At 56.0% G+C, this 26,926-nt stretch overlaps 10 protein-coding genes across 10 annotated transcripts; 5 read left to right on the top strand and 5 right to left on the bottom strand.

The window, feature by feature from the left end:
* Positions 1 to 917: 917 nt before the first annotated feature.
* Positions 918 to 1,351, bottom strand: F5144DRAFT_594788 (uncharacterized protein; the record flags this gene model as incomplete). Its single annotated transcript, XM_066790625.1, has 2 exons — positions 918 to 1,241; positions 1,295 to 1,351. The coding sequence occupies 2 exons, from the start codon at positions 1,349 to 1,351 to the stop codon at positions 918 to 920; spliced, it is 381 nt and encodes a 126-aa protein (XP_066642270.1).
* Positions 1,352 to 1,858: 507 nt separating this feature from the next.
* On the top strand, positions 1,859 to 3,031 carry F5144DRAFT_580373 (uncharacterized protein). Its single transcript, XM_066789370.1, has 3 exons — positions 1,859 to 2,198; positions 2,295 to 2,367; positions 2,424 to 3,031. Exons 1-3 carry the CDS (start codon positions 1,872 to 1,874, stop codon positions 2,762 to 2,764), a joined length of 741 nt encoding a protein of 246 aa, XP_066642269.1. The 5' UTR covers positions 1,859 to 1,871; the 3' UTR covers positions 2,765 to 3,031.
* Positions 3,032 to 3,668: 637 nt separating this feature from the next.
* On the top strand, positions 3,669 to 4,454 carry F5144DRAFT_550113 (uncharacterized protein; the record flags this gene model as incomplete). Its single annotated transcript, XM_066787619.1, has 1 exon — positions 3,669 to 4,454. One exon carries the CDS (start codon positions 3,669 to 3,671, stop codon positions 4,452 to 4,454), a length of 786 nt encoding a protein of 261 aa, XP_066642268.1.
* Positions 4,455 to 5,585: 1,131 nt separating this feature from the next.
* Positions 5,586 to 10,201, bottom strand: F5144DRAFT_622648 (pectate lyase superfamily protein-domain-containing protein; the record flags this gene model as incomplete). Its single annotated transcript, XM_066792110.1, has 12 exons — positions 9,925 to 10,201; positions 9,817 to 9,848; positions 9,320 to 9,751; positions 9,178 to 9,259; positions 8,759 to 9,105; positions 8,300 to 8,674; positions 8,038 to 8,253; positions 7,483 to 8,001; positions 7,358 to 7,450; positions 6,872 to 7,326; positions 6,497 to 6,841; positions 5,586 to 6,453 (listed from the first exon to the last, which is right to left on the bottom strand). The coding sequence occupies exons 1-12, from the start codon at positions 9,983 to 9,985 to the stop codon at positions 5,586 to 5,588; spliced, it is 3,825 nt and encodes a 1,274-aa protein (XP_066642267.1). The 5' UTR covers positions 9,986 to 10,201.
* A 188-nt stretch (positions 10,202 to 10,389) lies between these two features.
* On the top strand, positions 10,390 to 11,539 carry F5144DRAFT_580364 (uncharacterized protein). The gene is made up of 2 exons (XM_066789369.1): positions 10,390 to 10,858; positions 10,938 to 11,539. The coding sequence occupies exons 1-2, from the start codon at positions 10,545 to 10,547 to the stop codon at positions 11,344 to 11,346; spliced, it is 723 nt and encodes a 240-aa protein (XP_066642266.1). The 5' UTR covers positions 10,390 to 10,544; the 3' UTR covers positions 11,347 to 11,539.
* A 439-nt stretch (positions 11,540 to 11,978) lies between these two features.
* F5144DRAFT_622646 (uncharacterized protein) lies at positions 11,979 to 13,792 on the bottom strand (the record flags this gene model as incomplete). Its single annotated transcript, XM_066792109.1, has 4 exons — positions 13,496 to 13,792; positions 12,955 to 13,464; positions 12,698 to 12,889; positions 11,979 to 12,653 (listed from the first exon to the last, which is right to left on the bottom strand). Exons 1-4 carry the CDS (start codon positions 13,706 to 13,708, stop codon positions 11,979 to 11,981), a joined length of 1,590 nt encoding a protein of 529 aa, XP_066642265.1. The 5' UTR covers positions 13,709 to 13,792.
* Positions 13,793 to 17,056: 3,264 nt separating this feature from the next.
* F5144DRAFT_494920 (concanavalin A-like lectin/glucanase domain-containing protein) lies at positions 17,057 to 18,772 on the bottom strand (the record flags this gene model as incomplete). The annotated part of the gene is made up of 2 exons (XM_066786065.1): positions 17,057 to 17,894; positions 17,952 to 18,772. 2 exons carry the CDS (start codon positions 18,770 to 18,772, stop codon positions 17,057 to 17,059), a joined length of 1,659 nt encoding a protein of 552 aa, XP_066642264.1.
* Positions 18,773 to 20,259: 1,487 nt separating this feature from the next.
* F5144DRAFT_594782 (cytochrome P450) lies at positions 20,260 to 22,560 on the bottom strand (the record flags this gene model as incomplete). The annotated part of the gene is made up of 6 exons (XM_066790624.1): positions 20,260 to 20,310; positions 20,453 to 20,797; positions 20,890 to 21,123; positions 21,193 to 21,259; positions 21,320 to 22,077; positions 22,549 to 22,560. The coding sequence occupies 6 exons, from the start codon at positions 22,558 to 22,560 to the stop codon at positions 20,260 to 20,262; spliced, it is 1,467 nt and encodes a 488-aa protein (XP_066642263.1).
* A 983-nt stretch (positions 22,561 to 23,543) lies between these two features.
* Positions 23,544 to 25,051, top strand: F5144DRAFT_493499 (uncharacterized protein; the record flags this gene model as incomplete). The annotated part of the gene is made up of 3 exons (XM_066785979.1): positions 23,544 to 23,866; positions 24,092 to 24,334; positions 24,415 to 25,051. The coding sequence occupies 3 exons, from the start codon at positions 23,544 to 23,546 to the stop codon at positions 25,049 to 25,051; spliced, it is 1,203 nt and encodes a 400-aa protein (XP_066642262.1).
* Positions 25,052 to 25,639: 588 nt separating this feature from the next.
* On the top strand, positions 25,640 to 26,312 carry F5144DRAFT_594780 (uncharacterized protein; the record flags this gene model as incomplete). Its single annotated transcript, XM_066790623.1, has 2 exons — positions 25,640 to 25,974; positions 26,021 to 26,312. 2 exons carry the CDS (start codon positions 25,640 to 25,642, stop codon positions 26,310 to 26,312), a joined length of 627 nt encoding a protein of 208 aa, XP_066642261.1.
* Positions 26,313 to 26,926: the final 614 nt, after the last annotated feature.

Here is a 26,926-nt window from a genome sequence, read left to right as displayed (position 1 = left end):
ACCTTGTTCCCATATGCACATACCTTGTTCCTAAGATTCTCGGATATTCTCTCATTCGGCGCTCGTGGTCCAGATTCAAGCGGCCTTACTCGTATTCTCTCTGTCTGCTCGTGACAGAGTTGTTGTCGAAAACTGTCCATTGCTTGCGCGCGGTGCCCGGAATGGATGTTCAAACCATTGATGTACAGAGCGGGGGGGCGTACGAAGCCGAACTCGAAGATGGGAGGAGACTCACCTTCCGATCACTGGGAACGGGGAAGATAAGCTACAGAAGTTATTTGGTAAGCCACGAACTACGTGTTCATCGTCCGAGGAGCTAAATCTTTCAAGGTTCGCTCGAACGAGAGTCGCGGCGACCAGTGGGTCGGCTCATCGTTGCCATTCGGAATACAACTCGAACTAGAAGGTGAAAGCCTTGACGAGGATGGGGTGGTGGTCATTGCTCTCAAGAAAACCAAAACGAAGCCCCCAACAAAACAGGGAGGTGGGTTCGTCGTTGCGGTTGGGGAGCAGTGTACCGGATTATCCTCCCAATTCCTGGTTATTCCCTCCTCTAAACTTCCGGTCCCATCATCGTCCCACGGGTCTAGTCGGTCGTGATACTGTTCGAAATTTGGCGACCCAAACAACGGATTATGTTTTGTGAAGAACTCGGGCTCTCGGATCCTGTCTCTCTTTAATGGATGGTTACCGGCGGGGATCGGATGAGATATCCTCAGCTCTTCCCGGCCACCTGTATTTTTTTAATGGTGCGTTTAGGCAAGGTTGGGAGTATTTTGCACATGGGGTGGATTTCGCAATAGGGATTTGTGGAAGAAAAGTCTCGAATAATATTATTACTGTAGTGGTTTCAAACTTAGGTTCCCTCTCACACTTCCTAGCCCTTCGCACGCAACCGAGCGGTTGCCGAGACCAAATCACGCCGTTGGTTGCTGCCCACCGCCTGCGGGGGAACGTCGGGGGCGACAGACTGTATAGGATCCGCCTACACAAATGAACCAGGAACAGGCGAAGTCCATGAGCGACCACTGGCACCATCCATAGCTGCGTAGCAACTCCCTCCCTCTCAGCGTCGAGGCGAGGATGTTTTCCTCGACAACCGCATACTTTCCGCCACCCTGCACAGTGAACCTTCGTCCGGAACTTTGACCCGGGCCGTCACTGGTTATTTGGACGTCTGCCCCGGTTTCCTTGCAGTGCTCGAGGAGGTCGTCAAGGTTGGAGGCACGAGATGTAGGGTTCTGGAGAGCGATTAGCGAGGATTTTGAAATCTGGTAAGGTAGGGAATAAAAACCTGGCTCATGGTTTCAGAAGGAGCATAGCCTGGCGACTGAGCCTCGGGAACGTCCATGGCATACCCAACTGGAAAGGGTGACCGGGTGGAGGGCGAGTAACGGGCGGGTACATGTAACGGGCGGGTAACGGGCGAGTAGCGAGCGAGCAACGGGCGAGCTAACTTCGCTGGTTTTGGAATGTCTGAGAGTACTGCTCCTCTTTGATAAAACTTCACATCGCGTCGAGCAGGTTGGAGGCGCGACTCACGCGAGAGATCCGCAGGCAACATCAACGCCACACGGTTGGATCGGCAAAACGAACCCCATGTCTCACACTCATCACGCGTTCTCTATCGTTTTTTGTATTTCTTATTCGTATGTTTTGATTTTCTTTATCTCCACAAATCTCGCATACATAATTGGGCGCCCTAGAGGTTGTGGTCGACAACGCATGAAAAGAGAGTCGAACGCTGATAGGGGTGGAATTTTTAGCATGAAGCCTGGGTGAGGAGTAAAGCCAACGAGGCTGCCGTTCTATCAGTGAGGGGGTCTCAGGCATGTATGCACATGCATGTGCATCGCCTTCCTGTACTCCGCATGCTGCGCGATACTGCATGGCCCCAAGTCTGCTTCACAACAACAGAGGAAGTCGAGTTTAATACGGTCCTGGCACAACACACCCCTGCACCCGAGACCCGGGCCGATGGGCTGCTTCGGCTTATCCCGGTTTACGCGGAGACCGGTCAACCAAAATTGAGACTCAGAGGGGTGAAAGGGACAGGGGGTTCTCGCGTCCCCCCCTCGGGTTCGTCTAACCGGTGGCGGGATCGACAATCTGGCATTCCAACTGAAGGCAGGACCATGTTCCAGCCAGCTGAGGCTGAGTGCATCTCGATACGTGTTGACGGGAACGGACGTACCTCCGTAAGTGGACTGTAGGTATAAAAAAGGAGAGGGCACCGCCGCATCCAGTGTCCTGCAAATCTTCATGTTGCAAACCGCCATCTCACATTATCCCAGAAATTCCACCGCCCGACTTGTCAGCCGCAACATTTCTCATCATGGATCTGTACTACGGAATGGATCCCAAGTCGTAAGTATTTCCTCCCCTTCTTGGGGCCGGGTTTAGACTGACGCCGGTGTTTTCAGGATTGCGATGGCCGCCGGATTTTGGGCCAAGATTCCGCTGTCCCGCGTGGCCGAGCCACGAACGACAAATCTCAAGAAAACAACACGGAGAAGGGAAACCGACGAGAAGAGGGGATCAACTGAAGCCGGAGAGCAAGCTGCGACGGATCATGCGCCTCTCCAGAAGAGTCGGTGAGAGCGCGCAAGGAGTTGGAGACATTGGCGTTTGGCGCATCATTGTGGCTTACACGCACGTAGAAATGCATGGATTGGGCATACTGTGTATACACATGGGCGCATGCAACGTGGCGACCCCATCTCATCATATTGAATTTCATTGTGGCTTCGGGAACGACTGGTAATATTCTGCCATGTCTCAGCGAGACAAATTGTGGTTGCATGAGGAACGCATTTGATTAAACCGGTTTGCATGGTCAAATGGACAGGTGGTTTTTTGGGGGGGGGTCATATGAGAAGTTCCCGTCTTGTTGGAAATGTGGCTGTTGAGGAGACCAACCCACGTTCGTTTCAGCTATGCCCTTGCATACATGTACGTATGCCAGGACTGACTCCTGACTCCTTTGAGGAGCTCCCGCCACCGTGGCCAAGGCTACACCCACTTAGGCGTGCTTCATAGACTTGTGTTCTTGTAATCTATGGCCTTTTGGTGATCGTTCTGCGCTGTCATTAGCACTACTGCTGGCATTTAAGAGTGGCTGTTATTCTGTTCTGGACCCTGAATAACTCTTTCCCGAGACGTGGTTGATGGCAACTTTGAAGCTGGGGTTCGTTTGAACCCTATGTTCTTTGACCACCACTCTGAGTGCGAGGACACGGCCAGATTGAGTACAGGTTTGTGGAACCTCAGCCTTTGAGAAACGCAAGGCAACCCTGCTATTCTAGATGTTTTCCTGCCGCTGGCGTCACCAAAAGAGCTGGCCGCTGAGAGTTGGCCGCTGGGAGTTGGCCGCGTACCCCTTTGCCTTTACACGTCGTTAGCATGACGGAGAGGGTGAATCACCTAGATGCAAAATGCTCGCGATGTGGACACAGCGATGCAGAGCACAACTGTAACGTGCACCTCCAGTATGCCTCGAGATCAGGCCGAAAGTGAATATAAAAGTCCTCCACAGCCCTCGCCATGCCGCTCAGTAAACTCGGTTTTGCTCCTCAACCACCTAGACAGCACTCGTGTACCTACACTTCCAGAACACACTATCTACGTTTCGAGAACTACCTTGCGTATCCATCCAACCGTCAAATAACATGAGCGATCCTCTCAGGCCCTGGGAACGCCGCAGCGGCGATCGCGTCTCCTCCACCAGCGATTCCCTCCAGCGGGTGCTCGGCATAAGCTCATCGACATCATCTTCCACAACCCCCCTCTACAGCAGCACCAGCACCAGCACCAGCAGCGCCCTCCCCTACAGCAGCAGCACGACCCTCAGCGGCTCGACCTCCACCACCCTCGGCTCCCCCTTCTCCTACACCCGCTCCCGCAGCCCCCTATCCTCCTCCTACCGCAGCACCACCGACACCACCTCCTCCTCCACCCTCGGCAGCTCCTCCTCCTTCCTCACCTCCCGCCGGGCCAGCCCCCCGCCCTTCTCGTCCAGCACCTCCTACCAGCCCTCCCCCTACCGGTCCTACACAAGCACGACCACCGGCACCGGCACCGGCACGGCGGGCATATACAGCAGCACGAGCACGAGCACGAGCGCGGGCAGCAGCAGCCTCACCAGCCCGCGCGGCCGGTCGCCGCCGCGCACAAGCAGCCTCACGGGCGGGGGGCTGTACACGCCGGCGGGGCGGGGCTATAGCTCGTTGTCCGGGGGGGCGGGCTCGGGGGCGGGGTCGGGTTCGTTGTATGGGGGGTCGACGGTGTATGGGAGTTCGGGGTCGGGGTCGAGGTATAGCGGGTCGACGCTGTATGGGAGTGGGAGTGACAGTGGGGGTGGGAGTGGGAGTGGTTCGGGGTTCTGGGCGGCGCAGCCGAGTTTGAGGGATCGCTCGCGGTCGTCGAGTCGGGGGTGGGACGATCCGGGGTTTTGAGGGCACGGGGGATGAACGGGGGGTTGCGGGAGAAAGGCGTTGTTTTAGGTTGAGGTTGAGGATTGGGTGGGGTGTTGAAGGGGTGTGATCACTGCGAAGATTTAGCTGGGTGTCACGAATATGCCAACAGGTGGAGCCTCGGGGCGCGGGACGCCCCGAGCCAGTCACTTCGAGGACCACCAATCAAGGGAGGCCGGGGAGTGCTCAGTGTGATCAGGGAAACGGGGAACAACGGGAGACCAAGCAGACTGAGCATAGGAACCATGCGGCCAATCAGAACTCAGGAAGAACGGAAGTAATCAGAGTGCTCAGTGTCTCCGAAATCCGAGGAGAGCTGAGCACACTGAGCACACAAGACTTAGATAGGTATATAGTCACTCGTTCTGGAGAGCTCTGGGAGTTCTCCAGTTAGCAATCACAACTACAGTTCGCTACAAGCTCACAAGCCTACTGTTGAGACAAGTCTATTGTTGTGCACCCTTTGGCTGCACCGAACCTAAGCATCCTCGAGAGATTACCTTCAACGAAGCTGAACCCTAACAGGATAGGATCCTGGACAGGTTCGTCACACTGGGTGGGTTGCGTAGGGAGCAGGGGGTACGTTATTGGGAATTAGATTACATGCCAGGGTTTGAGTGATTAGTTATATGCCGGAGTTAGCAAGCAAGAGAGCGTTGCTTTTTGTCCCTTGCGGTTCGAGTCAGGCAAGAGATGTCCGGACTCCAGACTGGCGGCGGATTGTGATGGTGGGCATGTAACAATGTTTGTAATCTGGTGACCGCATCGTATGAAAAGTACACGGCTCTCTAAAAATACATGTAAACTCTCTACTTATTTGATGGCCTTCCCTTTAACTTCAACAACAAGGCCGTGTCAGGGGTGAGGGTGGTGGTGAAAGGGGGAAGTAAACAATCATCTGCCCAAGGCCCGCGGACCCCAAACTGAGCTCTCAAAAATGCCCAAAAAAGAAGTAAAAAGCACCAACAACGCGCCGCTGAGGTGCGTCACTGCGGTTGTCTGATTGGGCCGTATCCAACTCGGATCGACACACGCGGCGAGAGTGTCGTGGTGGTGCTAACCGGATATAGCGTGTTCTGTGCACACACACTGTGCCATCCGCAGTCATTGTTTCTACCACACCGCCACTGGCTTCAACGGTTCCCGTCTCCGTCTCCGACTCGTCCCGTTCAGCACGGGCGGGTGGTCAATGGTCGTGGTGTCGTTAAAGGTACAGGTCCGGCAAAACCCAACGGGTGCCTCGTCCAGAACAGTGCCGTTGGCAAAGATGACCCCCCTAAAAGTCTGGAACCCGCCACCTCTGGCCGACGACACCTTCGCCTGTGTCTTGCTCACCAACAGCGGGTTCTTGCCCGTGCTCACTTTGCAGTTCTGGCTGACCATGTACAGGTTCAACCCGATGGCCAGCGTCTGCATCATCGGGCTGTACCCTTGCTCGCTGAGGTCGCTGATGTGGAACAGCCCGGCGGCGTCGTGCAGGATCACGGAGGGGAAGTAGTGGGGCGACATGCTGTTGACGCCGTAGTGGTACAGCGCTGGGTTGGTCTCCTGGTTGGCGATGAGCTGCAGCGTCGGCGGGTCCCACAGATCGCCGGTGAAGGGCGTGCATTGCCGCTGCATGATGAAGTACGTGTCGGCCGCGGTCGTGTTGTCCCGTTTGTGCGTGTGCAGCCTGGCGACCACCTTGGGCGCGTTCCCGCGAGTACCCTGTTCCTCGGCCCAGAAGTCGTCGAGGGACAGGTAGTCGTGGAGGCGGTAGATGCCCGAGGACGGGCGGTCCTTGATGATGCCTTGTTTTAAGTTCCCGTCGTCGGTTAGGAGCAGAACACAGCCCTTGCCATTATTTGCGTCCATAAAGGTTTTGATTGGGAGCTTGTCGACCGTGGGATCACTGGCAAGGCCAGGAGGGCACCGGTTGTTAATCCGTTCGAGCTGGGTGTAGAATTCGGTAGCCTTGGTGGCGTCCCAGTAGCGCTGGTCGCTGCTCGAGACCTTTTTGTTATCCAGGTCCGTCAGGTCTGTACCGGATGGACCAGACGATGACCTCGCCGGGGTAGTCGGTGGTGAAGCTGTTGATGCCGGCAATCAGCTCGTTGAGCGACTCGCCCGTGGCACCGGCAGGGCCCGCGGCCTTCTCGTCGGTGACATGGGCCGACCAAAAGTCGCCGCCGTTGACGCTCACGATGCGCATGTCAAAGTAGCGCACGCCAACACGTAGCTGATTGTAGTGGTCCAGGCTCTGCGTCTCGGTGGTGCTCGCAGTGCCCGCCCCGAACCAGCCACTGTCACTGATCTTGCTCATGCCGGCGTCGTGCGCCCCTGGCACGACCACGTGGCGGAGCTGGCGGTCCTTGATGACATTGTACATGCTACGCATCCAGGCGACGTTGTTGAGCTACAGCGAGTTGACGTAGCCGTACTGTTCGCTGCCGGTGATGACCAGGGCGACACTGACGCGCTCGCCAGGAAATCCTAGTTCTCTCCAGCCCATGCCCATGCCGCCGAGATCAAATATCACCCGGCGCTCGTAGCTGTCTGGAATGTGCGTCGTCACGTGGACCTGGAATGTCTTATCGGTGCCCTCGAGTTTATAGTTGGCGTATCCGTTGGTGTCTACGAAGCTGCCGACGGTGAGAGACGTGTCGTATATTGCCACGTTCTTCCTCGCCTTGCCCGAGGGGATGTCGCCAAAGTCCCACGCCGCAAACTGGTACGGTTCAGGCCCCCCGGTATGTACCATCTTGTACGGCGTGAGATTTACGATGGTCACGTACTGGGTGCCGTCGGTATCCTCAGCATGGTTCAACACCTGACCATCCAGGGACCAGACCTCGATCTCGCCTAGCGGTATTGTCTTCGGTGCTGTACATCCGGTCGCTCTCCACGCACTCATTATCAACCGGAGCAGCACTGACCGAAGGAACATCGTACTGGGAGATGTGCGCCCACGCCGGATGGCTTGTGACAGCGAGGTTGGCCTCTGCCGTGATGGCATCCCCCCCGGCGAGACGATGATGTTCTTGGCACCAATGCCAATGATGTTCTGCAGCCGATTGTCGTCGTAGTTGCTGTCAAGAAGCCAAAGGGACTTTTGACAGGTGTGCGTGTCGATACAGTCCTGGCTGTAGGTCGAGAACCAGGAGTAGGTCCCGGCCGATGCCATCTGTATGTTTTGGCACTTCTTCATGATGACGGCCCAGGACTCGTCGCACCCGTCGGCGTCGCCGTCCTTGCAAGAGTAGTCCGGGTCCCCGGCGAACTTCCCAACGACGCCCTGGAATGGCGCTGGGGGCTTCGGTGTCGGTTGGTAGTAAGGCGATTCCGTCTGCAAGAAGGTGGTGTAGATGTTTCGGGCTCCGTTGAAGTTGTACTGGTACATGACACTGTGTTCCGACGCCGTGCCGTAGAGCCAGGTGGCCTTCCGACTCTCGATAAGCATGCCTCGTGCACTGTATACCGAGAGCTGGTCCATGTTGTTAAGGGGGTCGGTCAACAGAGGGTCGTCGATCATGTGGTCAGCTACCCAGAGCTACATGTCGAAATAGCCGGATGCTTCCTTGGTGACGTGCAGCAGCATGCTCGCAACCTGGCACTTGGAAGGGTTGGTCCCGGTCGTGATCGGGGGGCATTCTGTGGGTGTGAGCTGGGTGCCGGTGGCGCCTCCGAGGCGAACATGGACATCCCACAGAGCAGCAGCACCGGCACTTTTGGCCTGGACGTTCCACTCCATCAGAACCACGCCTGGTGTTGGGCCCATGCTTGTGAGGATCAGGTCCTGCATCTCGACGGTACCAATGTCTCCATCGTTGCCAACTTTTGAACATGACAACAGGGTTGCTCGCATCCGAGAACTTGGCGCCGTTTGCCGCAAACTGAGACCAGGTCTCGCCCACAATTTTGGCGTCCTTGGGGATGGTGACCGTACCCTTTAAGATGTAAGTGCCGGCATCGACGAAGATGATCTTGCTGCCGTCTCCATACTTGTTGAAGGCATTCTGAACCGCCGCTGTGTCATCTGTGGAGCCGTCGCCCTTGGCACCTTCGTCTTTGAGGTGGACAAAGTCGGCGGCTGACTTATCCGCATACTGGTTCCTCTTCCGCTCAAAGTACGGGGCCACCTGGAGTCCGGCAACGGTAGGCCCTTGAAGGGTGGTCTCGCGAGTGTAGTCCTTGGGTCCGTTTGTCCATGTACGCTTGTTGTCCTTGTAGGTTGCACCCATCACGTATTTGAAATCCAGCCAGCGGTCAGCTTGGGTCCTCTTTTGATGGGTGGACGGAGTACTTACGTTCTTGTAGTAACCGGCCGCAAGAATCGAGTTTGTGCTCCAATGATCCTTGATCTTAGCCCCGAGTTGGACGTTGTCCAGGACCAACCCGGTGAAACCAGAGTCTCGCACATCGACAGGCACAGCCATCTCAATGGAAGATTCACGGATGTTGTTGAATGTGGAATCCACAATGGTCACGGAGCCTGGAATCGCCCCGTTCCCGTCGTTATACAGCCGGAAGCCGACCTGAGCATTGTTGACAGTGATGCTCTTCCACACCCAGCCCCAATTCCAAATCATCTGAACGGCGGTATTGCACCCGTTGAAGGTCAGACGAGTCGCACTGAACTGTTGGGCGCCACCGTCTTGGGAGTGTTAGCCTTGATCTACTTCCCTCAACATACACAACTTGGATCACAAGCCAACCAAGGACTCACAAATGCCAAAGTTGCCGCCCGTGAAAGTGATGTCTGACATGACGCCGCCACTTCCGTTCTCAGCATAAATGCCCTGTTGAGTCTGCAAATTCAACGTTAGTGGGCATATTATGTTAGATGGGACAAAGGAAACGAAGCGCACCGTGCCCGAGTCCGCAATGATTTCGACATTCTCAATCGTGGTTGCCTGGGCCACTTGGTAATGTAGTGCGGCCACGTAGGCACCGGGATCCGTCCTGGTAATGTCGAGGCGGAGGTTGCGGATCTGACTGTAGAAGCGTGCTGTGTTGATATACCACTCCAGGGCGTTACCGTCAGGCCCGGTTCCACCGTTTTCGACGTAGACATCCGTAGACAGGACGCCGAGCCCCACGTAGCTTGAAGCGGCCACGATTGTCGGCCAGTCGTTGGCATCGCCGATCACCTGTGTGCCGAAGTAGACGCTAATGGAGCTGGAGACCAAGTACTTTCCGGGAGGGAAGTATACAATGGCATTCTTGGTGGTTGCTCCGTTGCAGGCAGCTCCGCACCTCTTGCCATCACTGATCGCTTTTTGGATTGCCTGGGTCGAGTCCTGGAAGGTTTCTTATCAGAATGTCCCCTTCCCAGACACAGGCTTCCCTGGTTGACCACGCTTACCTTCGCTCCCGTAGGATCAGCGCCGTAATCGACTACATTTCGGATGGCATCATTGCATCAGAAACTCAGGGCCCCTTGAGCGCTAACAGATTACGGGGAAACACCAGCCTTGTAGGAGGCGTCGTTGCCCCACGGCACCGTGCCTTTGCGCGTGAGGCCTTGCATCCATTTCATCCTCTTCAAGCTGTCAGTGGACTGACTGGTACTTTCACATCATGTTCGGCACAGGTAAACTTCAAGCCATCTGCATGGACGAAATGAGCAGCGGAATTCCCGCGGGCAGTTGGCGGCGTAGTGTCTACAAACGGTCCGAGAGTCGCAGGAGCCAGACGGCACAGATGGTCCAGGTCGGCCTTCAATGTGAAAGATGACCCAACAGCATAACTTGCGATCTAGCGAAGTTGCGAGAGAGAGTTACACAGCTGAGCTTGATGCAAGACCAGAGCACGTGGTAGGATAACGGTTGCTTACTGGTTACCAATGGAACGGAAGCCAACCACAGCCCTGGCTCTGCCTTCTGGCACAATGCTACCAGCCGTTTCTACTCGGCCTCCGCCCCTAGGCTAAGTACCATTCTATTCGTATTTGCCTTACCAACTCAGCCACTATTACGAGCCACCCACCCAACTGACGACCACTTGTCTCTTGTCTCGAGAGCTCCCCTGACCGTTCCTTCTTTCCAACTCCAAGCTGAGGACCTTCCTCGCGTCGCGAGGCTATCAGCGACAATGGCGTCGTCAACAGCGCCCCCAGCGCTCCCAGCACTCACGACACCATTCGTTCCACCACCAAGCTGCACAGATCAGTTCATCACGACGAGCTATACAAGCCAGTCCAGCGTCGTCATTGTCCTTGTTTCAGGGCCGGCTGACCCCCAGTTTGCCACCTGCCAGCCCTCCGGATGGGACGCAGGCAAGAACAGTTTGGAGTTCAGGCCAGCCGTTTGCCCAAGCGGGTGGACAGCATACGACTTGGGCCTTACTTCTTTCGATGTTGACACTTTGCACTGGGCGCCCCTCTCCTCAGCGTACTGCTGCTCCAGGTAAAGTCTTCTCCTGCCTCTTGTCATTGGGGCCATTATTGCTACAGGGTCGTGATAGCTAACCAGATTGTATCAACAGAGGGTTTAGTCTCTCGGAAGCCTACTCCCTGATCGAAGGCATTTCGTATCGTGCATGCTTCCAGACCATCGACGGGGGAGCCACTACCGCATCAGCACCTTCAAGCGGCCTACGCGTACACAACGCGTGGCGCATCGCATGGGAATCCTCAGATATCACCTCGATGAGCCCAACTCCACCACAGCTCCCTTGCAGTAACCCGGGCATGGTCAAAATAAGTTCATGGGTGCCCGGCGCCACGCTCGACCTGGCTCTAGCCAGCGGCACGTGTGAAAGTTCCCCACAGGGGGGGAGCTCCTCCGATTACGCGGCCATGATCTACCTATCTGCAAATTATCGGGCTGCCCCTCATTGGTCTCGCGATAGTAGTGATATCTATTTGGGTGTGTTGCTACCGGCGTCGCCGTAAGAACAGACTCAAGAGGATGGCGGAGCCTTCGGAGGATACTACAGAAGGTACCTGACGTCCTAAGGGCAAGGAGATCGGGGTCGTCACGAAGAAGCAGAGGCAGTTGTGGAACAAGCGCTGTGGCACAACTGAGTTCAAACAGCTCTGCCAAGAGAAGAATGTAAGTTGCTGGCAATCTATGGAGATCCCTTGTATTTACTTATTGTGTACCTAATTAATGCAAGGAGATTCGAGTGAGGCACCTCGAATTTGACTGTCTCTATATAATCCATAACGAGATAAACTCATCTTCGACAAGACGATCAGGCATCGGTGGTGCCAGTATTGCTTACGTTGATCTCGCTCGAGATCCTATCAGTTCCCTTTGCAACACCAATTGCACGACCCAGGTCACCGCAGTAAGTTCCCCTGTTGTATGCCCCTCTAACCGAGCCAAATCTGTGCTATCTTCCCGCCCGCCTACCCTGGAGAGCACTATATCTAAAAGCCGTAACGGCGACAAAGAGCGGGAAGGGGGTTGCAGATCAGTAGGGCACTACCCATCGTAAGGGCATCTGCTCCTGGGGTCTGCCCGCGAGCGTTTCTGACACGTGTACCCTGTGGATGTGTGCTGAAAGTTCATACCACGTGGCTTACGCCGGCCTCTTCTTCCTTCCTATCCTCTGCCTCCTTGCTATCCCCCACTTTGACTTCTCCCTCCTTACGCTCCCCCTCCTTCCTATCCTCTCTCTCCTCGTCCTTTTCTTCCTTTCTATCCCCTCCCTCCTCACCTTTTTCTTTCTGTTCCCCCTCTGACTCGTCTTTCTCATCGTCTCCCTCCTCCTTGCACCCCGCCTCTTTCTGCTCCTTATCCTCCTCCTTGTCTCCTCCTCCTTCTTCTTTTCTTGCTCCTTTTCCTCCTTCTCCTCCTCTTTCTCCTCCTCCCTCTCCTCCTCCTCCTCCTCCTCCTCGGACTCTTCCTCTTCCTCACCGTCCAGGCTCCGCCGGACCCATCCAAGCCGTCTTTTCGCACTTTCAGGATTGGTACTGAGTACGGACGCCCCCTCCAAGAAGAATGTCTTCGCCGTCAACGCAGTCGACTCGGGCCTCCAGTCTTTCCATCCCAGTGTCACGAGCGCCTCATCGTAGCGCTTCCGAAGGAGGCGCAGGTCCCAGCGGTCACGGCTAGCCACCATGGCAGCGTTATACCGCTCGTCCTCCTCGTCATACGTTTCGGGAATTGGAGGCAGCCTCTCATCCAAGGGGTCCGGCGCCCGCAAGAGGAGCGGGTACTCGCGGCCGTACCAGTCGGGTAGGGTCATGGCCGACTCCCAGTCAATAATTCCGGTGATCTCGAAGTGTCCGGGTCAACGAAGATGTTGGCCGCTCGGAGGTCTGGATGGTATAGAGAGAACCGGGGCTGTTCCGGGTCTTCGGGGGGCGGGAAGGTCTCAGACAACAGGTCAAGGTAAGCCTGGGCCGTCTTGATGGCTTCGTCGTACTCTTCTCGAAACTCGTCCTCGCCCTCGATCTCCAGCTCATCTTCCACGATATATTTCCAATCCTGGGTAGGTGCTCAGCCGTCATGTCTTCCTTGTGGTCCAACAGAGCTTTGGTCGTGGTGATGACCTCTCTTTCAAACTTGACTTGGCTACTGAGCCAGTCACCGCACGATGGGAAAGGTCCACGATGGCTCTCCAAATAGCGACGCCGGCCTGAATAGAAGCAGCTGTCTATAGCCGGACCGACGACGTAGCGGGTGGCGGTCGCGTCCCCAGCCACGGTGCCATGGGCGGTTGTGCTTGCGCTGTCGGTGATTTGCTCGGAGGCATAGATGGAACCAATCTGGGCGAACTTGTGTTCGGGCTTCCAAAGCTGCGACATCATGGCGGCAAGCTTATCGGTGAGTTCCAGCTTCCTCTCCCACGACATCTTCCGCCAGACGTCTCTCAGCTCGACACCGTGGACCTTCTCCATGAGGCACCAGTCGTAGCCCAGCTCAGAGTCGGCGGCGAGGCCCCAGGCCACGCATCTCGGCACCGGGATCGTGGTCTGCTCCCTTAGAAAACCAAACGTGGACACCTCGCTTTCTATCTTGAGTGTCGGGTCAATGGGAATGGCGACCCGAAAAACGAGGGACTCGGACCATGCAGGATGCGTGACGTTGTACACTTTGTGGGTGGGCGCCGTCGGCGAGGAACTCGACCTCGAGCTGCTCTTTGTCTTGAGGTGACTCGGAATGTGCCAGATCTGGCGGCGCATAGTTGGACCAGACCAAATTCTTCATGACCGAGACGTCGGGTTCAGTTGGCCATATGGGCAACGAGTTCCAGTTGTGGGTCCATTTGAGGCGGTCGTCGGGCAGGTATTGCTGCCACGCCATGTTTATTGCTGGCTGTTTTGCGGCCTGCGGCCGTTTGCGATTGCGTGCCGTTGCTGGCCTGGGGGGGGGGGAAGAGGCGGGGAGGGGAGGCTACCGGGGCAAAAGGCAGGGCACCTTTGGCGATGGAAAAGTCCTACTTGGTGACTTGGCAAATGCGGGGCCACACTCCTCGGTCCCTCTGGGAGCAGACAAGCAGCTACCATCTCCTACTTCCTAATCACTTCTCGTGTGAGCCTAGAAAAAGACTAACTCATTACCATAGCGGAACAGCGATTCCAGAGAGGCTCCTTACGTGCACCGCCTCTACATTCAACCCGTCGGCTCCAACAAGAGCAAGACCAGGTCCAAGAGGAGCGGGCAAGCTCAAGACAACAGTGCCATCCTCGCTCGATGCCATTCAAGCGAGCAAGCCACACCTCAGCAGATCCGTGAGGCCCTCATTGCGAGCTACGCAAGCGGAGATTCACTCATGAAGAAAAACCCTAAGCGGATTGTTGGCTATGCTCCCCCCAAATAAGGTGTAGGGGCGTTAGGCGGCGGGGGGTTGCTGTTAGAAATGGGGGGCGGGTTGGCCTGTGAAACTAAACTACCTACCTACCTACCCCCTTGTGTTGTTTGTTGTTTGTTGTTTGTGGGCTAGGCGCCCAGAAAGGGGCATCATGTACAATACTGAGGGCAAGTGTTATTGAATCGACGCATGAATTGGTTGCTTTTCACCGGGCAAGATCCCCAGTTCCCGTACTCCGCCTCACCATTATGCTTGGGCTCGCTGCAAAGATTGTGACCCAACAAGCCGCCGGAATTGGCTATGTTACCTTAGGTACCTAGGAAAGTCAGCGACGATTTACTTAGGTAGGTAAGAAATACAACATGGTTTCGTTTTAGTCACTTTCCTCTCACCGTCGTGTAAATCTCCAAAGCTTTTCTCTTATCCTTCTCTCGACTCTACATATCCTCCGGCATCTCGCCCGCTCCGCTTTCAATAGCAGCAGTGATAAAAACCTTTTCAACGAGCTATCAATATTGAATTTACCGTTAATCCCAACTTCGGCTTTGACCGCCTCAAACCTCAGTTCGGGTCAACCATTACCAAGGATAACAATACCCTCATCCAGAAAGCACGAGTGACGTGCAGGATGGTGACCGTCTCAGGCAGATAATTTGGCGCCGTCGGCCTTCAACATGCCCCTCCCTCACTGTCCCAACCATGTCATTCCCGTTAAAGGCGTTCCGATCAGGCTGCGGGGGTTACATCTCTTCAGTGGTGTTTCGAACGCGCACTGCCTTGCTGACGTTTCCGTCATTTAGAAGATGGAACCATAACCATATCGCAGTTCGTCATCATAAGCAACTCGACAGTATCACCATCCATGCCCGTCATTGTCACACGGCCGGTAGGCCACGCAATGAAGACGGCCTCTTAACTCCGGCAGCCAAACAAAAAGTGGCAAAACTCCTGCGGCAAGGTTACAGAGACTCGGAGATTTATTATCTGGCAGACATTGCGCGGTGTGAGATCCCCCAATGGGTATTTCTCGCCATGCTAAAGGAGGACAAGGAATTGGCCAGCCTGGTGCGGGAACGAAAACGCGGGAAATGGTCGGATGAAGAGAAGGAGCACCTGATCAAACTTATCCAGAACCGCCGGAGAATTGACATTGAATCTATCGCACGCCAGATAGGTCGAGAACCAGACTCCGTTAGGTACCAGTTACGGTTGATGGCGAAGAAAATGAGTGTAGAGCTGGGGAACGAAGCCGTCTCCTTCTCGGTAGAGTCTCTGGACAGAGATCTTGGGAATGAAGAGCAATCCATCCTCGAGGCACGAATGTCCCACGTCATTGACGGAATGCTGGAGAAACGCGACCTCGTCACCACTCAATGGAAAGCCATCTTGAGCGCCAAATCGACAGAAGCATGGGCGGCAGCCATTCTCCCGTTGATTCCAACACGGGTGAAGCACATCTTGGCCGCCCCCAGCCCGCCCACAGCTGCAGATTGGAGGAATTTGACCTGGCAGGATACGTGCCTTGTCGGGGTCTATGCGTGGCTTCTCAAGCGTGGCGGCGGCCGCGACCTCAATCCTCTGAGAGTGGAGAACTACCTTTACATCGGTTCAGCTACCAAGTATGGCCATGGATTGTCTGGGAGAGCGCTTCAGCACCGCGAGAGGCGTGGCCGGAATTCCGGCCCTAGGCTCGGCAGCCGGATCAAACAACGTGGCTTAAGCCGTGCCACTGGGCATTTTGCTACGCTTTTGGTAATGGAGGCAGCGTCTTCGGAAATTGGGGATATAACCAAAGCACGAGAGCTCGTGGTGTTTGCCGAGGCGATCTTGACTATCTGGCTTGGGGCGCTAACAGAGGCCGAGTCGGCTCACCGCGCGGAGGAGCACCGTCGTCTCCACTCACTTTCCCCCTGGAACCACCCACAGCAGTTCATTTACAAGGGACTGTGTTCTCATTGTCCTTTGGCTCTTGACTTGGGGTCCCGCCAGGAATCTACTCATCTTCCCGAAGCTGCTGACCTTGGTCAATCCAGGGATTCCGGGCCGGCGGTGGACAACAGGGCAACGGAGAGTTGATACTTGTCTGGGTTCTGTTCTCCCTTTTCGCTGCTATAACATTCTGATAGATAGTGCGTCGTCTAGGTAGAAAGATGTGCAAAATACATATGTAACAACACCTCGGAGGCTTTCCACATAGCAGGGGGTGACATTGAGTCGCGGCTCGTTGCTGCCAGGTAGCAAGCTGACGGTGAAGACAGCCCTCGGCTCCCTTTACGCCCAAACCGACACAACATTGCCGAGGCCGAGAATGAGGACATGGTACCGTCTTCCCGAAGGCAGCGAGTAGGGGAAAGGCAAGAAGAGCGATGGTGACCGCTGGGCATCAACGTCAAAAGAGCAACACAACCAACTCAGCAAACCAACGCGCAAAACACCAAAAATGCCAAGGGTATATTTGCCGTCAACAGCCAATGACTCGGGGTGCACTAAGTAGTAGTCTAGCTCGCCCCGGTCCGCTTGCAAGACGCTCCAAGGATGACACGCTCTATCATCAGCCCGATCTATCCAAAACCACGTGGGGGGCGCTGGGGGGAGGGGGTTCTGCGCGGTGACATCGTCATCAAGACCGCAACATCATCAAAGCCAAGTCCATGCCGATACGTAGAAAGAGAAGGAACAAGAAAGCGGTGCCAAACCAAAAAAAAGAGACGGCAAGAAAAAAAAAAAAAAAAAAGAGATCCATCGCTCGGCAGATTGCCTCCCCCCTTTATCACACCTCCCCCCAAAACGCTACCCACCTCCCTCCTCCCATGCGTCACCACCCCCTTTATCTCCATCTATTACCTATACCCGCCCCCATTCCCCCAATACGCATCGCCCCCCCTCCCATTTCCGTTCCCACCATTCCCATAACTGCCATCACCCCCGTTCCCATACCCCTGGTCATGCCCATGCCCACCATGCCCATCAAACCCATCGCCGCCGAACCCCCCATCGGTGGTAAAACTCCGTTGTGGCTGCGGCTGCGCCAGCTGCTGGTACCCGGGCCCCGGCGAGCCCATGCGCGGGCTGGTGTAGCTGCGGTTGGGCTGGGTCAGGGTGGGGCTGCGCATGCCGCCCGGGCTGTTGGGGCCGGGGCTGCCGACGCGGGGGGACTGGGCGCGGTCGCCGAGCCGCGGGACGGGGCTGTGCGGGCCGTTGTTGTTACCAGCCGCGGCGGCGGCACCGGCACCGGCACCGGCGGCGGTCACGCCCAAGCCGGCAGCCGCGGCCGAGTCCCAGCGGTGATCGAGCGGGGAGGCGGGGGTGGTGGCCTGGAGGTTGGGGGAGCCGGGGACGCTGTAGCCGTCCTCGTCGGTGAAGCCGTCGCGGCGCATCTCCTTGGCGTTGTACTCGTGCGCCTGCGAGGCGAAGCTGTCCGGGTCGACGCCGGCCTTGCGGAAGCGCTCCAGCTCGAGCCGCTCGGCCTCGGCGCGGGCTTCGGCGGCCTTGGCTTCGCGCGCGCCGCGGCGGCGTTGCCGGATGCAGTAGAAGAGACCGGTGAAGAGGAGCAGGCCGAAGAAACCGGCTACGCTGGAGTAGATGGCGATCTTGCTGCCGTTGGGGAGGTCGTTCCACTTGTCGGAGAGAGACTTTTCGGGGGGTGCATTGATGACTTGCTTGACGGTCGAGTTGCCCCTGAATGTGGGTTAGTGGTCGGTTTCTTAGACCGCAAGACGCGCAAGCGACACTTACTCGATGACTTTGATGCTCTCCCACGAGCCCGTCTTGTCGGTGTACTCATACTCCTTGCCGCTGCTGTAGTCCTCGACGTGGGCGCTCTTGACAAACATGTCAAACGGCCCCTGGGTGTAGTCGGTGTCTCCGCCGGCCCACTCGCGCGTGCCCTTGGGCATCCTGGGGTCGCCGCCGGCCCAGATGCCGATGGACAGGCGCATCGGGGTCTGCGGGTAGTAGTATGTGTTGTTGGCGTCGTTGGGCACCAGGCGGCGCACCTTGCCCCCGTCGATGTAGAAGTCCAAAAAGTCCTTGGTCCAGACGGTGGTGTAGTTGTGGAAGTCGTCCTGCACGCCGGCGGCCACTTGGTGGTACTCGGCGTTGGGGATCTCGGGCATGAAACCCTTGCCGAAGTAGTTGCTCTGGGCGATGGTCTCGTTGCCGCCAAAGAACTCCCAATCAATCTCGTCCAGGTTGTCGCTCAACATCATGATGGAGCTGATGACGCCGGTGCCCTTGGAGGCCTTCAGGTGGACCTCGGTGCGGCCCCAAAAGTAGTAGAACTTGGAGCGGATGGTTGGCGAGTCGCCCATGTTGGTAATCCTGAAGCCGGCGCCATTCTCGGAATCGTACGACACGGGGCGGACTGTTGTCTCCCAGATCTCAATGTTTGGTGTGCTGTTGAAGTTGAAGTTGGCCTCCATGCCAAAGGCGGGATTGGGCGGGCACGTCTTGTTCATGGGAAAGCAGTCGGTTGTGACCTGGGCGGCGACATTGCTGACGAGGGAGGACCACGCCAGCAGCGCGACGGCCGAGGCGGGCGCTGATGATAGCCACATGGTGGTGGCGGTTTCAAATGGCTGTTTAAAGAAGTGCCGTACGCTTATGGAGAGAGTCGGTGGTGGGTTGAAACAGGTCCTTCAGAAAACAGAAATAAATGTGTGGTATTTTGTCGTCGTCACGGTCAATGTTGCATGTCGATATTCGCACGATGTCGCCAGGACTTCAGTGCGCTAAGCGGTAAAAGCCGTAAAGGGAAATCGCTGTCAATTGCGAGATACAGAATCGAATCGAAAAGGGTTGAGCGTTTGTTGCAGTGCGAACGAAGGAGCGAATTCGCACGGCAGCAGCTTCGGGGCGTCAAGGAGTGTGAGTGTGTTTGTGACTGTCGGTGGTGTATCCGTAAAATGTACGAATAAAGTAAGTGTCTTGCTTCGAAATGAGTGAAGTGGTCCAAAGGAGTGACTCGAGCGCCGAGGTGCAGCCTGAGTGATGCGCAATTGCACCAAAACAGAGGGGACTCGGATGATGTCTCGAGGGGTCGATGACGACTGGAAATGGAAAGAGCGAACACAGCACTGGCAGCGATGGGCGCTCGCAGACTGCAAGTGCAGAATTGAAGGGGTAAAAGGGGCGCCCATGGAACGCAGGTACAGCTTGGAAACGGCTTGGCAATCAGACCAAAAGCGGGAAAGCCCGTTGTCCGCACAAGCCAGCGGCTGGGAGCCCCTGGATTCTGCGACGGGATCCGCACCGAAGCTGTCCAATTTGGGATAGTGTTTCTTGGAGCAGCCAATCGAGTGGCAGCCGTTCCCGAGGAGCTGTGCCGTGACCTTGGCGCGTCCGGGAATCGCTGTCCATTGATGGCGATCCCGATCTTGCATTTTCTGCCGAATCACGAGGAAAAAAAGATCAAAAACTGGAAGGAGAGCAATAATTCTTTTCCAGATTGTTCTGTTATTATTTTTAGTATGCTATTATTAGTTTTTTTCCCTCCTTGTCGTTTTGTTTTGGAGGTTTAGGAAGGCAGCCGTTGAGTTCAAGATCTTGGGATGCAAAGTTTATTTTCTGGCATTCTTCCTTGCATTTCCCCATGCCTGGCTTGGCATTTGCATCGTTTGCATGAAACTCGCGCGGGCAGCCCGACAGCGGATCCAACCTTACTTTTCACACGGCACCACGGCTCTCTCGAAAGCTAGAATCCACCCTCAACGCGCAGACCCGCCGCACCATTCTGTCGGAATCAACAACCAATCGCAATGGGAAAACATATCATGGGGAATATGACGGCGGATGGTATTTCTCCATTGCCAATTGTTTTCCAAGCTCGAGCCAAGCGGAAATACGAGAAGACACTGCCACAGACTATTTCGTACCTTACATGTATCCACCAACACTTTGTCCAACCGAAGGGACCCGGAGATGGTGCTACCGGTCAAGACTCGAAACGAAATCAACAAATACAAAATGAAATGGCGGTACTTTCGCACTCTCAATAATCATCTCACAGCGTCACCAGATTACAAACAACACAAGGATACCCATCCTACTTCTCCGCCTCGCTCTCCCGCAGCGCCACCGACACCCACATGTCGGTCTGGAAAAAGAGGTTGTAGTTGACGCTCTTCCACGGTTGCGCCGGATTCACGAGTTGGAAGTCGAACCGGCGGAGCAACTGGGAGGGGGTCCATCAGCAAGCAGAAAAGGAAAGAAAGGAAGGGGAGAACTCAAGAACTCACCTCCACAAACACCTTATTCAGCTCCAAAAACGCAATCATCTTGCCCGCGCAGCCCCACCGCCCATACCCAAACGCCAGCTCCGCCACGCGGCGCATCTCGGCCCGCCGCTCGCGGTCCCCGCTCTCCGCCGCCGCCGCATCGGCTTCGAGCCAGCGCTCGGGGCGGAACACTTCGACGTCGGCCCCAAACACGGCCCGGTTGCGGCCCGTCGTCCAGAAGTTGGGCGCGATCAGCGTGCCCCCCGGCACGTGCTTGCCGTCGATGGTGTCGCCCTGCGGGGGGACTGCTTTGAAGGGGATGCCTGTGAAGGGGGGGAAGAGTCGGAGGGCCTCGATTATCACGGCCTGGGGATTGGGGGAAGTGAGTGAGCGGGTGGGTGAGTGAGAAGGGGGGTGGGGAGGGCCGATGGGTAGGTGGGTAGGTAGTTGGTGCTCACCTGCAGATACGGCATCTCCTGGGCCTCGGCACTGGTAACGGGGCTCGAGATGCGGCCCGCCTTGATCCCCGCGTCGATCTCGCCCTGCAGCGCCTGGTAGGCCCGCGGCGTCGACATGAGGTACAGCATCACCACCCGGATCGTCGTCGCCGTTGTGTCCGACCCGGCAATGATCTGGATTAGCGCCTCCGTCTCGCACTTGCGCTGCGACAGGCCGTGCCGCATGAAGGAGCCCTGTGTTGGCGGTGATGGTGAGCATGGGGGTTCTCGCTATTGTCGAGAAAGGAGTAGGGGGTCACAAACTAGCATGTCTTGCTGGTCTTTGGCATCCTCTTGCGCGAACCGTTTCCTCACGATCGCCTTGCCGGTGCTGCGGTTGTTCGATCAGCTTTGCGTCCACGGGGACAGACTGTAAAACGGAAAGACGCACGCCATAATTCTCCCCAATCCTTTCTTGTCTTTTGGTGAAGGCCCGATCAGCTTCAGTACCAAGTCAGATGCGAAGATGGCCCGGAGATGGGGGACTGCGGCAATGGTGACGGCCGCCGGCGCCGCGTCGTTGAGCGCCTCTATGTGCCCGTGGATGTCCCGCTCTGCCTCGACAAGACCAAACTCTTCCCCGAAAGCGATCTTGGAGATGGAGTCGAGCGTGAAGTACTGCGCGATGGTGGCCAGGTCCAACATGGGCTTCTGGTCCCCGGGCTTGGCGGCGGCGTACTTGGTCCGGATCTTGTTGGTCAGCTGGTTCAGCATCATGTCGACCTCGCTCTCGAGGCCTGGGTTATCCCTGCCCGCGTACCCAGGCGCCGTCTGCGCCTTGATCTTGTCGTGCTCGGCCGTGTCCAACACGTTGAGCATGGCGTCCTCGTACGGGTCGACCGTGCTGAGCTTGTACCAGTCGGACCGCGTGTACTTGGACCGCGCCGCCGACGTGCGCCGGATCACGTCTGGGTCGCTCGTCAGGAGCTCATTCGGGCCGATGCGCACCGTCGACGGCGTCCCCGTCCCGTACTTGGCTTCGGTCTCGGTCCATCGCTCGCCCATGCGGCCGCTGTACGAGGCTCGGGTGATCCAGAGGTAAGAGAAAGAAGCCAGGAAGGGGCCATTGAACTCGCGAAGACGCCACCAGGCCCGGATTGAAGACACTACATAAGTGGCGATGGTGATGGCGCCGATGGTCAAGGCCCACTCCCCAAAGGTAAGGCCCGAGACGATTTCTCGCAGGAGGACCACCATCGTATCGCGTGCGGGGTATGCTTGACGATTTCTGTGGCGTGCTGCGTGTCTCAGACTCCTGATCCAGTCGGAACTGTCCAGCTGAGCCTGATTTTCAAGATATTCGGGTGGCGCCGTGCAGCTGCAGCTCCGAGTTTTGCTTCTGGGCGTGTTCAGTACACACTATCAGAAGTAGGAATCCCTCAGATCCAAGGTGGTCCTCCAGGCCTTTATTGCTTCCATTCTCCACGGGTACGAAGTATCCGGCCTAGCATCAATTAAGCGATCGACGCGGCCCCCAGGATCCAGTCGGGAGGTGGGAAACAAGACATCACCCCGTCACAGCGTTTCAGCGGTCATTCCATTGGCTCATTCCCGGTACCAAGCCTGCAGCCAGCTGGAATCGACGTGAATTGATTCGTGTGTGCACCCAGACCGACGCACACACGTAGTCATGAACCTGGTTTAGTAGTCAATAGTTCCTCTGCTAACGCGGGGTTCTTGCGGGCTCATTCGCCTGGAAAGGTATAAAAAAACGGGATTTTGATGACATTCCCTTCTATGTAAAGAGTAATACTGATAGTATTAGTGGCCTGGTTAGTATGGTGGCCACCCTCGAGCCTCTGGTCATCCTTGGAGGTTGGTTGCACAGGCTGCACATCAATGATATTAGGGATGGGAACACCACTGGAACCCCGCTCTAGATAGTGTTTAGATGATTGCGCCGAACTTAGTATAGTAAAGGTCGTGGTTTCTTGATCCAGACTCCGATGCACTGAACGGTATCGCCGTATTGGATACCGTGAGAGACATGTTGAAAGGGAGGATACATGTACCGCGACCAACGGTCCATCCACCACCACAGTTTACCTGCAACTTTTTGACCCCTTTAAGCCCAAATTGTCACGCGTCTATACTTGAGTTCTTTCAAGACACATCGGAGCAGTCTTACTTGGGCTCGGTTACCTATGTAAGCAGCTGGAAGTGGTATTGTACCCGCAAACGCAAATTAGGTACTTGCCTATCATGGAAGTCTTCCCTGCTTGAGATTTCCTTTGTCTAGTCCAGTAATCACTGGGGGATCTGCGCTGATAAGATCCTGCTCGTGATCCCATCCAGTGTTCCCCCCAATCCTCCGGCATGTGATATCATAATCGCATGACGGGTTCAGGCTACGGCCTACACTGCAAAGTTGAGCATCAGGATTTGACGATGTAACTCTGAGCCATAGTAAGGTAATAACGCAGAACTGAAGCTACCGAAGTGGTAAGCTCGGCTCGCTTAGTTGGGTACCTCTCGCCGGTGACTCAGTCAAGCCCGCTTTAATTACCTACCTACCTAGGTACCTCCCTAACTCCCAATGGGCGCCCCGCGCGGTCCCTTGTTTCCCCCATACACATTGTTTATCTTGCTACCCGAGCTTCCGTTACATAGCGAGAATGGCTGAGAACCACCAGATATCGTCAATGGACGACCTGCTAGCTCCCTACATCCGCCTAACAGAAGCCGATCGATTGCCGCACACACCTCGCGTCCGCGTCTGCATGGAAGCGCCGCCACGACTGTCGACCACGCTCCCCTATGACATTTCATTTTACCTCCAGCGCGAAGACGACGACCCCAGGGACTGCAGGATCATATGGAACGCCGCCCTTTATATCCTGATCCCCTCCAACCTTATCCTGTTCCGTCACATCACCAACCCCGACGGCGGCCTGGAACTGGAACGGGTGGACGTCGGGCCCGACCCGACGGCTGGTAAGTACGTCTCGGACAGAGGCAGCTGCGGATGGATTTGGGACTCGGGATCGGGATGGGTGGAGCTCCCACCGAACGGCAGGACGCCACCAGTGGCGAGTCGCAAGTTGCCAGAGCGGTATCACAAGCTTCTTGTGGCTGGTGAGAGATACGAGCTGCTCTATCCGGGCAGTGAAGGCTGTGTGTGGATGTGGGGCTTAAAAAGAGACCATTGGGGAAAGAAGCTAAGCTTTCCCATCGTGGGTCTTCGGACACCGGGCGCAGTCGTGGAGGAGGAGTTGCCGAAGTTGGTCATGCCGGGTGGGAGTCGGTTGGGGTTTGCAGCGGAAATGGAAGCGGTTCCTTGGCCTGGGCGGGAGGAACACGAGGCCAGGTTGGGGTTTGCGAGCGCAAATGATGCTGAGCGTGTCTGGCGATGGGGAGAAGCGGAAAAGAGACGTGCACCGGACTTTGTGAAGGCTTCCGAGAGAGTGTACGTGTTTTCAAGTTCTTTTTCCGTCTTATACCCTGTTATTACCCGCAGCGATTCTGACGAGACGCCTTCTATGGCAGACCGGGGACGCCTATTCTCGTCGTCACCTTGGACTGTCCTCGGGAATTAACCTTGCGCAAGTCCCGCCCTGGTAGTTCGACGTTTGAGGTGCGAGCCAAGGTGACTTACGACGCGCCAGCATCAGAGAAGCCCATCACTTTTCGAACGTGTGATTTATGGCATTCAGGGTCCATTGGTCTGCAAAGTCGGCGCGAAGGCTACGAATTCTACAAATACCATAAATTGGATGAAGGTAGCGATGAGCAGGAATGGCAAGTCTGCGAGATGGACGACGACGAGGGAGGATGTGGAATATTCGATTTCGATGGGCCTGATATCGAGGTCCACATCCGGGAGGAGAGCGATTTTATCAGCTTGCGCCCGGGTGAGTTTTGGACGACGGCATATCAGGTTCAAATACCCACATACACAAGGCTCCCCAAGGATACTAAGGTTGGAGATCGATTTCGGTACCAGTTTCTGGGCGCAAGTGGTATTGATTGGTGGGACTGGGGCCATCTCGAAAACGAGCATGCTGAGACGGTCGTGACCTTGCCGTCCTGGAGGGGCCGAGTGATTCAGCCCGCGGACAATGGAGGGCGGCCGAGGCTAGTGGTGCCTGCTTCGGACCCCGTCGAGTTCCGAGTTGTCGGCTGACAACGGTGGATTTGAGGGTTCCACTAAGTAGGTGCGGTGCACATGAACTGGGCGTCGAGGGCGATGCTTTGCTCGTGCTGCCTACCTCGATCACTGTGGAACTGGGCATCTGGTCTGGGACTTCACAGTGTAGATACACGGTCGACCGAACACGGAATACCTGAAGAACTAGCTATCGTCACCTCTCTTAACAATCGGGGACATTGTTCTGGGAAAATACCAACCTACCCAAATTCGTAAGGGATAAAGCTTTCTTACGCGGAGGGGATATATACCTCTACCTACATGCAACGGGGGAAATGGAGCCTGATACTTGCGGATGATGTAACGAGTAGCGTATGTCGCCGACTTGGGAGTAAGCTGATGATTTACTTCAGGAGTGAAAGAGAAAGAGAGAAAGAGAGAAAGAGAGAAAGAGAGAAAGAGAGAAAGAGAGAAAGCCGGGCAGCCCACATCGCCAAGGCAGGGGTGGGGCAGTATTCATGGATTAGTAAGCAAGGCCTACTTTTCTTCTGGCGCTTTTGAGCTGTTCTTGGATCCATCTCCTTATCCACTACTACTCACACATTCCATTCCCATAATCTCGATATGCCTTTCAAGCTCCACATCCCGCCTTGCATTTGCACACCTGCTCACCCTCTTCATCCCCCGCCCCTGGAAAAGCCTCTGAGAATTCAAATCGAAGGTCCCATTGTTGCGATACAAAAGCTTCTTCCTGATATATCATGGCGTACTGATCCGTTGTCCCTGGTGTTCCCGCAAAGCGCCGGTCCCGAGCTTGCCAAGCTAGCATATTGGGCAATATATGGGCGCCAGGCTCGTCCAGAGCTCGCGAATGATCTGGTGGTGCGCGACGAATATTTGGGATGGGTGACGGACGTAATACCATTCAAGTGCGTACCGTTAACTGGCTGCAATTTGCTGTGGCATCGCAGGCTTCGCGGCACTGTTTAACAACTATCTACCTAGACACATCGACTACTACGGCGTCACTTTCGACCACCTAGTCCCCCCCAACGACCCCGACCCGGACGTGTTACAGATCAACATCCTCGAGTTGGAGACGCCGAGCGGCCCGTTTGCCAATGGCGGGGCGTATGCTAATCGGTACCTGCGGTTTGCGGTCGATCTAGCCGATTACACTGGGAAGAAGGTTCTTGCTGTACCGCGATGCTGTCAAAAAAGGAAGGGCACCCAAGATCGGGCAAGAGTGAACAGCTCGGTGGCCATGAGGGATATGGAGAGACTGGAAGGAAGCTGATACAAAGAGCTAGCAAGAAATTATTTGGTCTGCACAATACAGGGCTACTATCGGACCGAGATTTAAGCACACGGCGCAGCCTCACTGGAGGTTTCGACCTCACTCCCCGCTCCCGCTCCCGCTCCCCCGAGTCCTGAGGCTGGAACCCAGTTCGCTGAAAGCAGCGCCTCCTCATTTCCGTTGTTTTTCGGCAGGGCTGCGAGCCTGCGACCTACCACGGTGGTGGAGAAGATAACTCGACGAATTGTTATGGTGTAACGAAACGAGATGCACGAGGAATTGTTTGCAGTCAACTTGCACCACTCTCAATTGGCCACTCAGCCCGGCACCACGTTGGATCGGAGGCCCAAGGGCGCAGAAAGCCCTGAGTCATCGTAGCTGCTGCATGCTCAGCCCTAAAGTTATAGAGTCTTGGCGTGTTTGCCTTGGAAGGCAAGGAACGGTTGGCTCGGGACCTCCTGGGGACACCTTTAGCTCCGCGAATCATGCTCGACAGAGAAGGAAACTGCTGGGAGGCTTGCATGAGCGCACCGCTGCATGCATGCATGATACTTGTCACATCTCCCACGGACGGCCTTGCAATTCGGTTGCAACGTAGCAGCGGGCACCATTTG

Source organism: Chaetomium tenue (assembly GCF_020726465.1).
Source record: "Chaetomium tenue strain MPI-SDFR-AT-0079 chromosome Unknown F5144scaffold_5, whole genome shotgun sequence".
Lineage (NCBI taxonomy): Eukaryota > Fungi > Ascomycota > Sordariomycetes > Sordariales > Chaetomiaceae > Chaetomium > Chaetomium tenue.
The sequence above is the reverse complement of the archived record's forward strand: the minus strand, read 5'-3'. Positions and strand labels throughout refer to the sequence as shown.

What these genes read in the sequence shown, in the direction of transcription:
- F5144DRAFT_580364 (XM_066789369.1), top strand. Translation starts at nt 10,545, where the DNA reads ATGGCGTCGTCAACAGCGCCCCCAGCGCTCCCAGCACTCACGACACCA. An exon ending in TCAGCGTACTGCTGCTCCAG is followed by an intron (nt 10,859 to 10,937) that starts GTAAAGTCTTCT and finishes TTGTATCAACAG; the next exon opens with AGGGTTTAGTCTCTCGGAAG.
- F5144DRAFT_580373 (XM_066789370.1), top strand. Translation starts at nt 1,872, where the DNA reads ATGCTGCGCGATACTGCATGGCCCCAAGTCTGCTTCACAACAACAGAG. An exon ending in ACGGGAACGGACGTACCTCC is followed by an intron (nt 2,199 to 2,294) that starts GTAAGTGGACTG and finishes ACATTATCCCAG; the next exon opens with AAATTCCACCGCCCGACTTG. An exon ending in TACGGAATGGATCCCAAGTC is followed by an intron (nt 2,368 to 2,423) that starts GTAAGTATTTCC and finishes CGGTGTTTTCAG; the next exon opens with GATTGCGATGGCCGCCGGAT.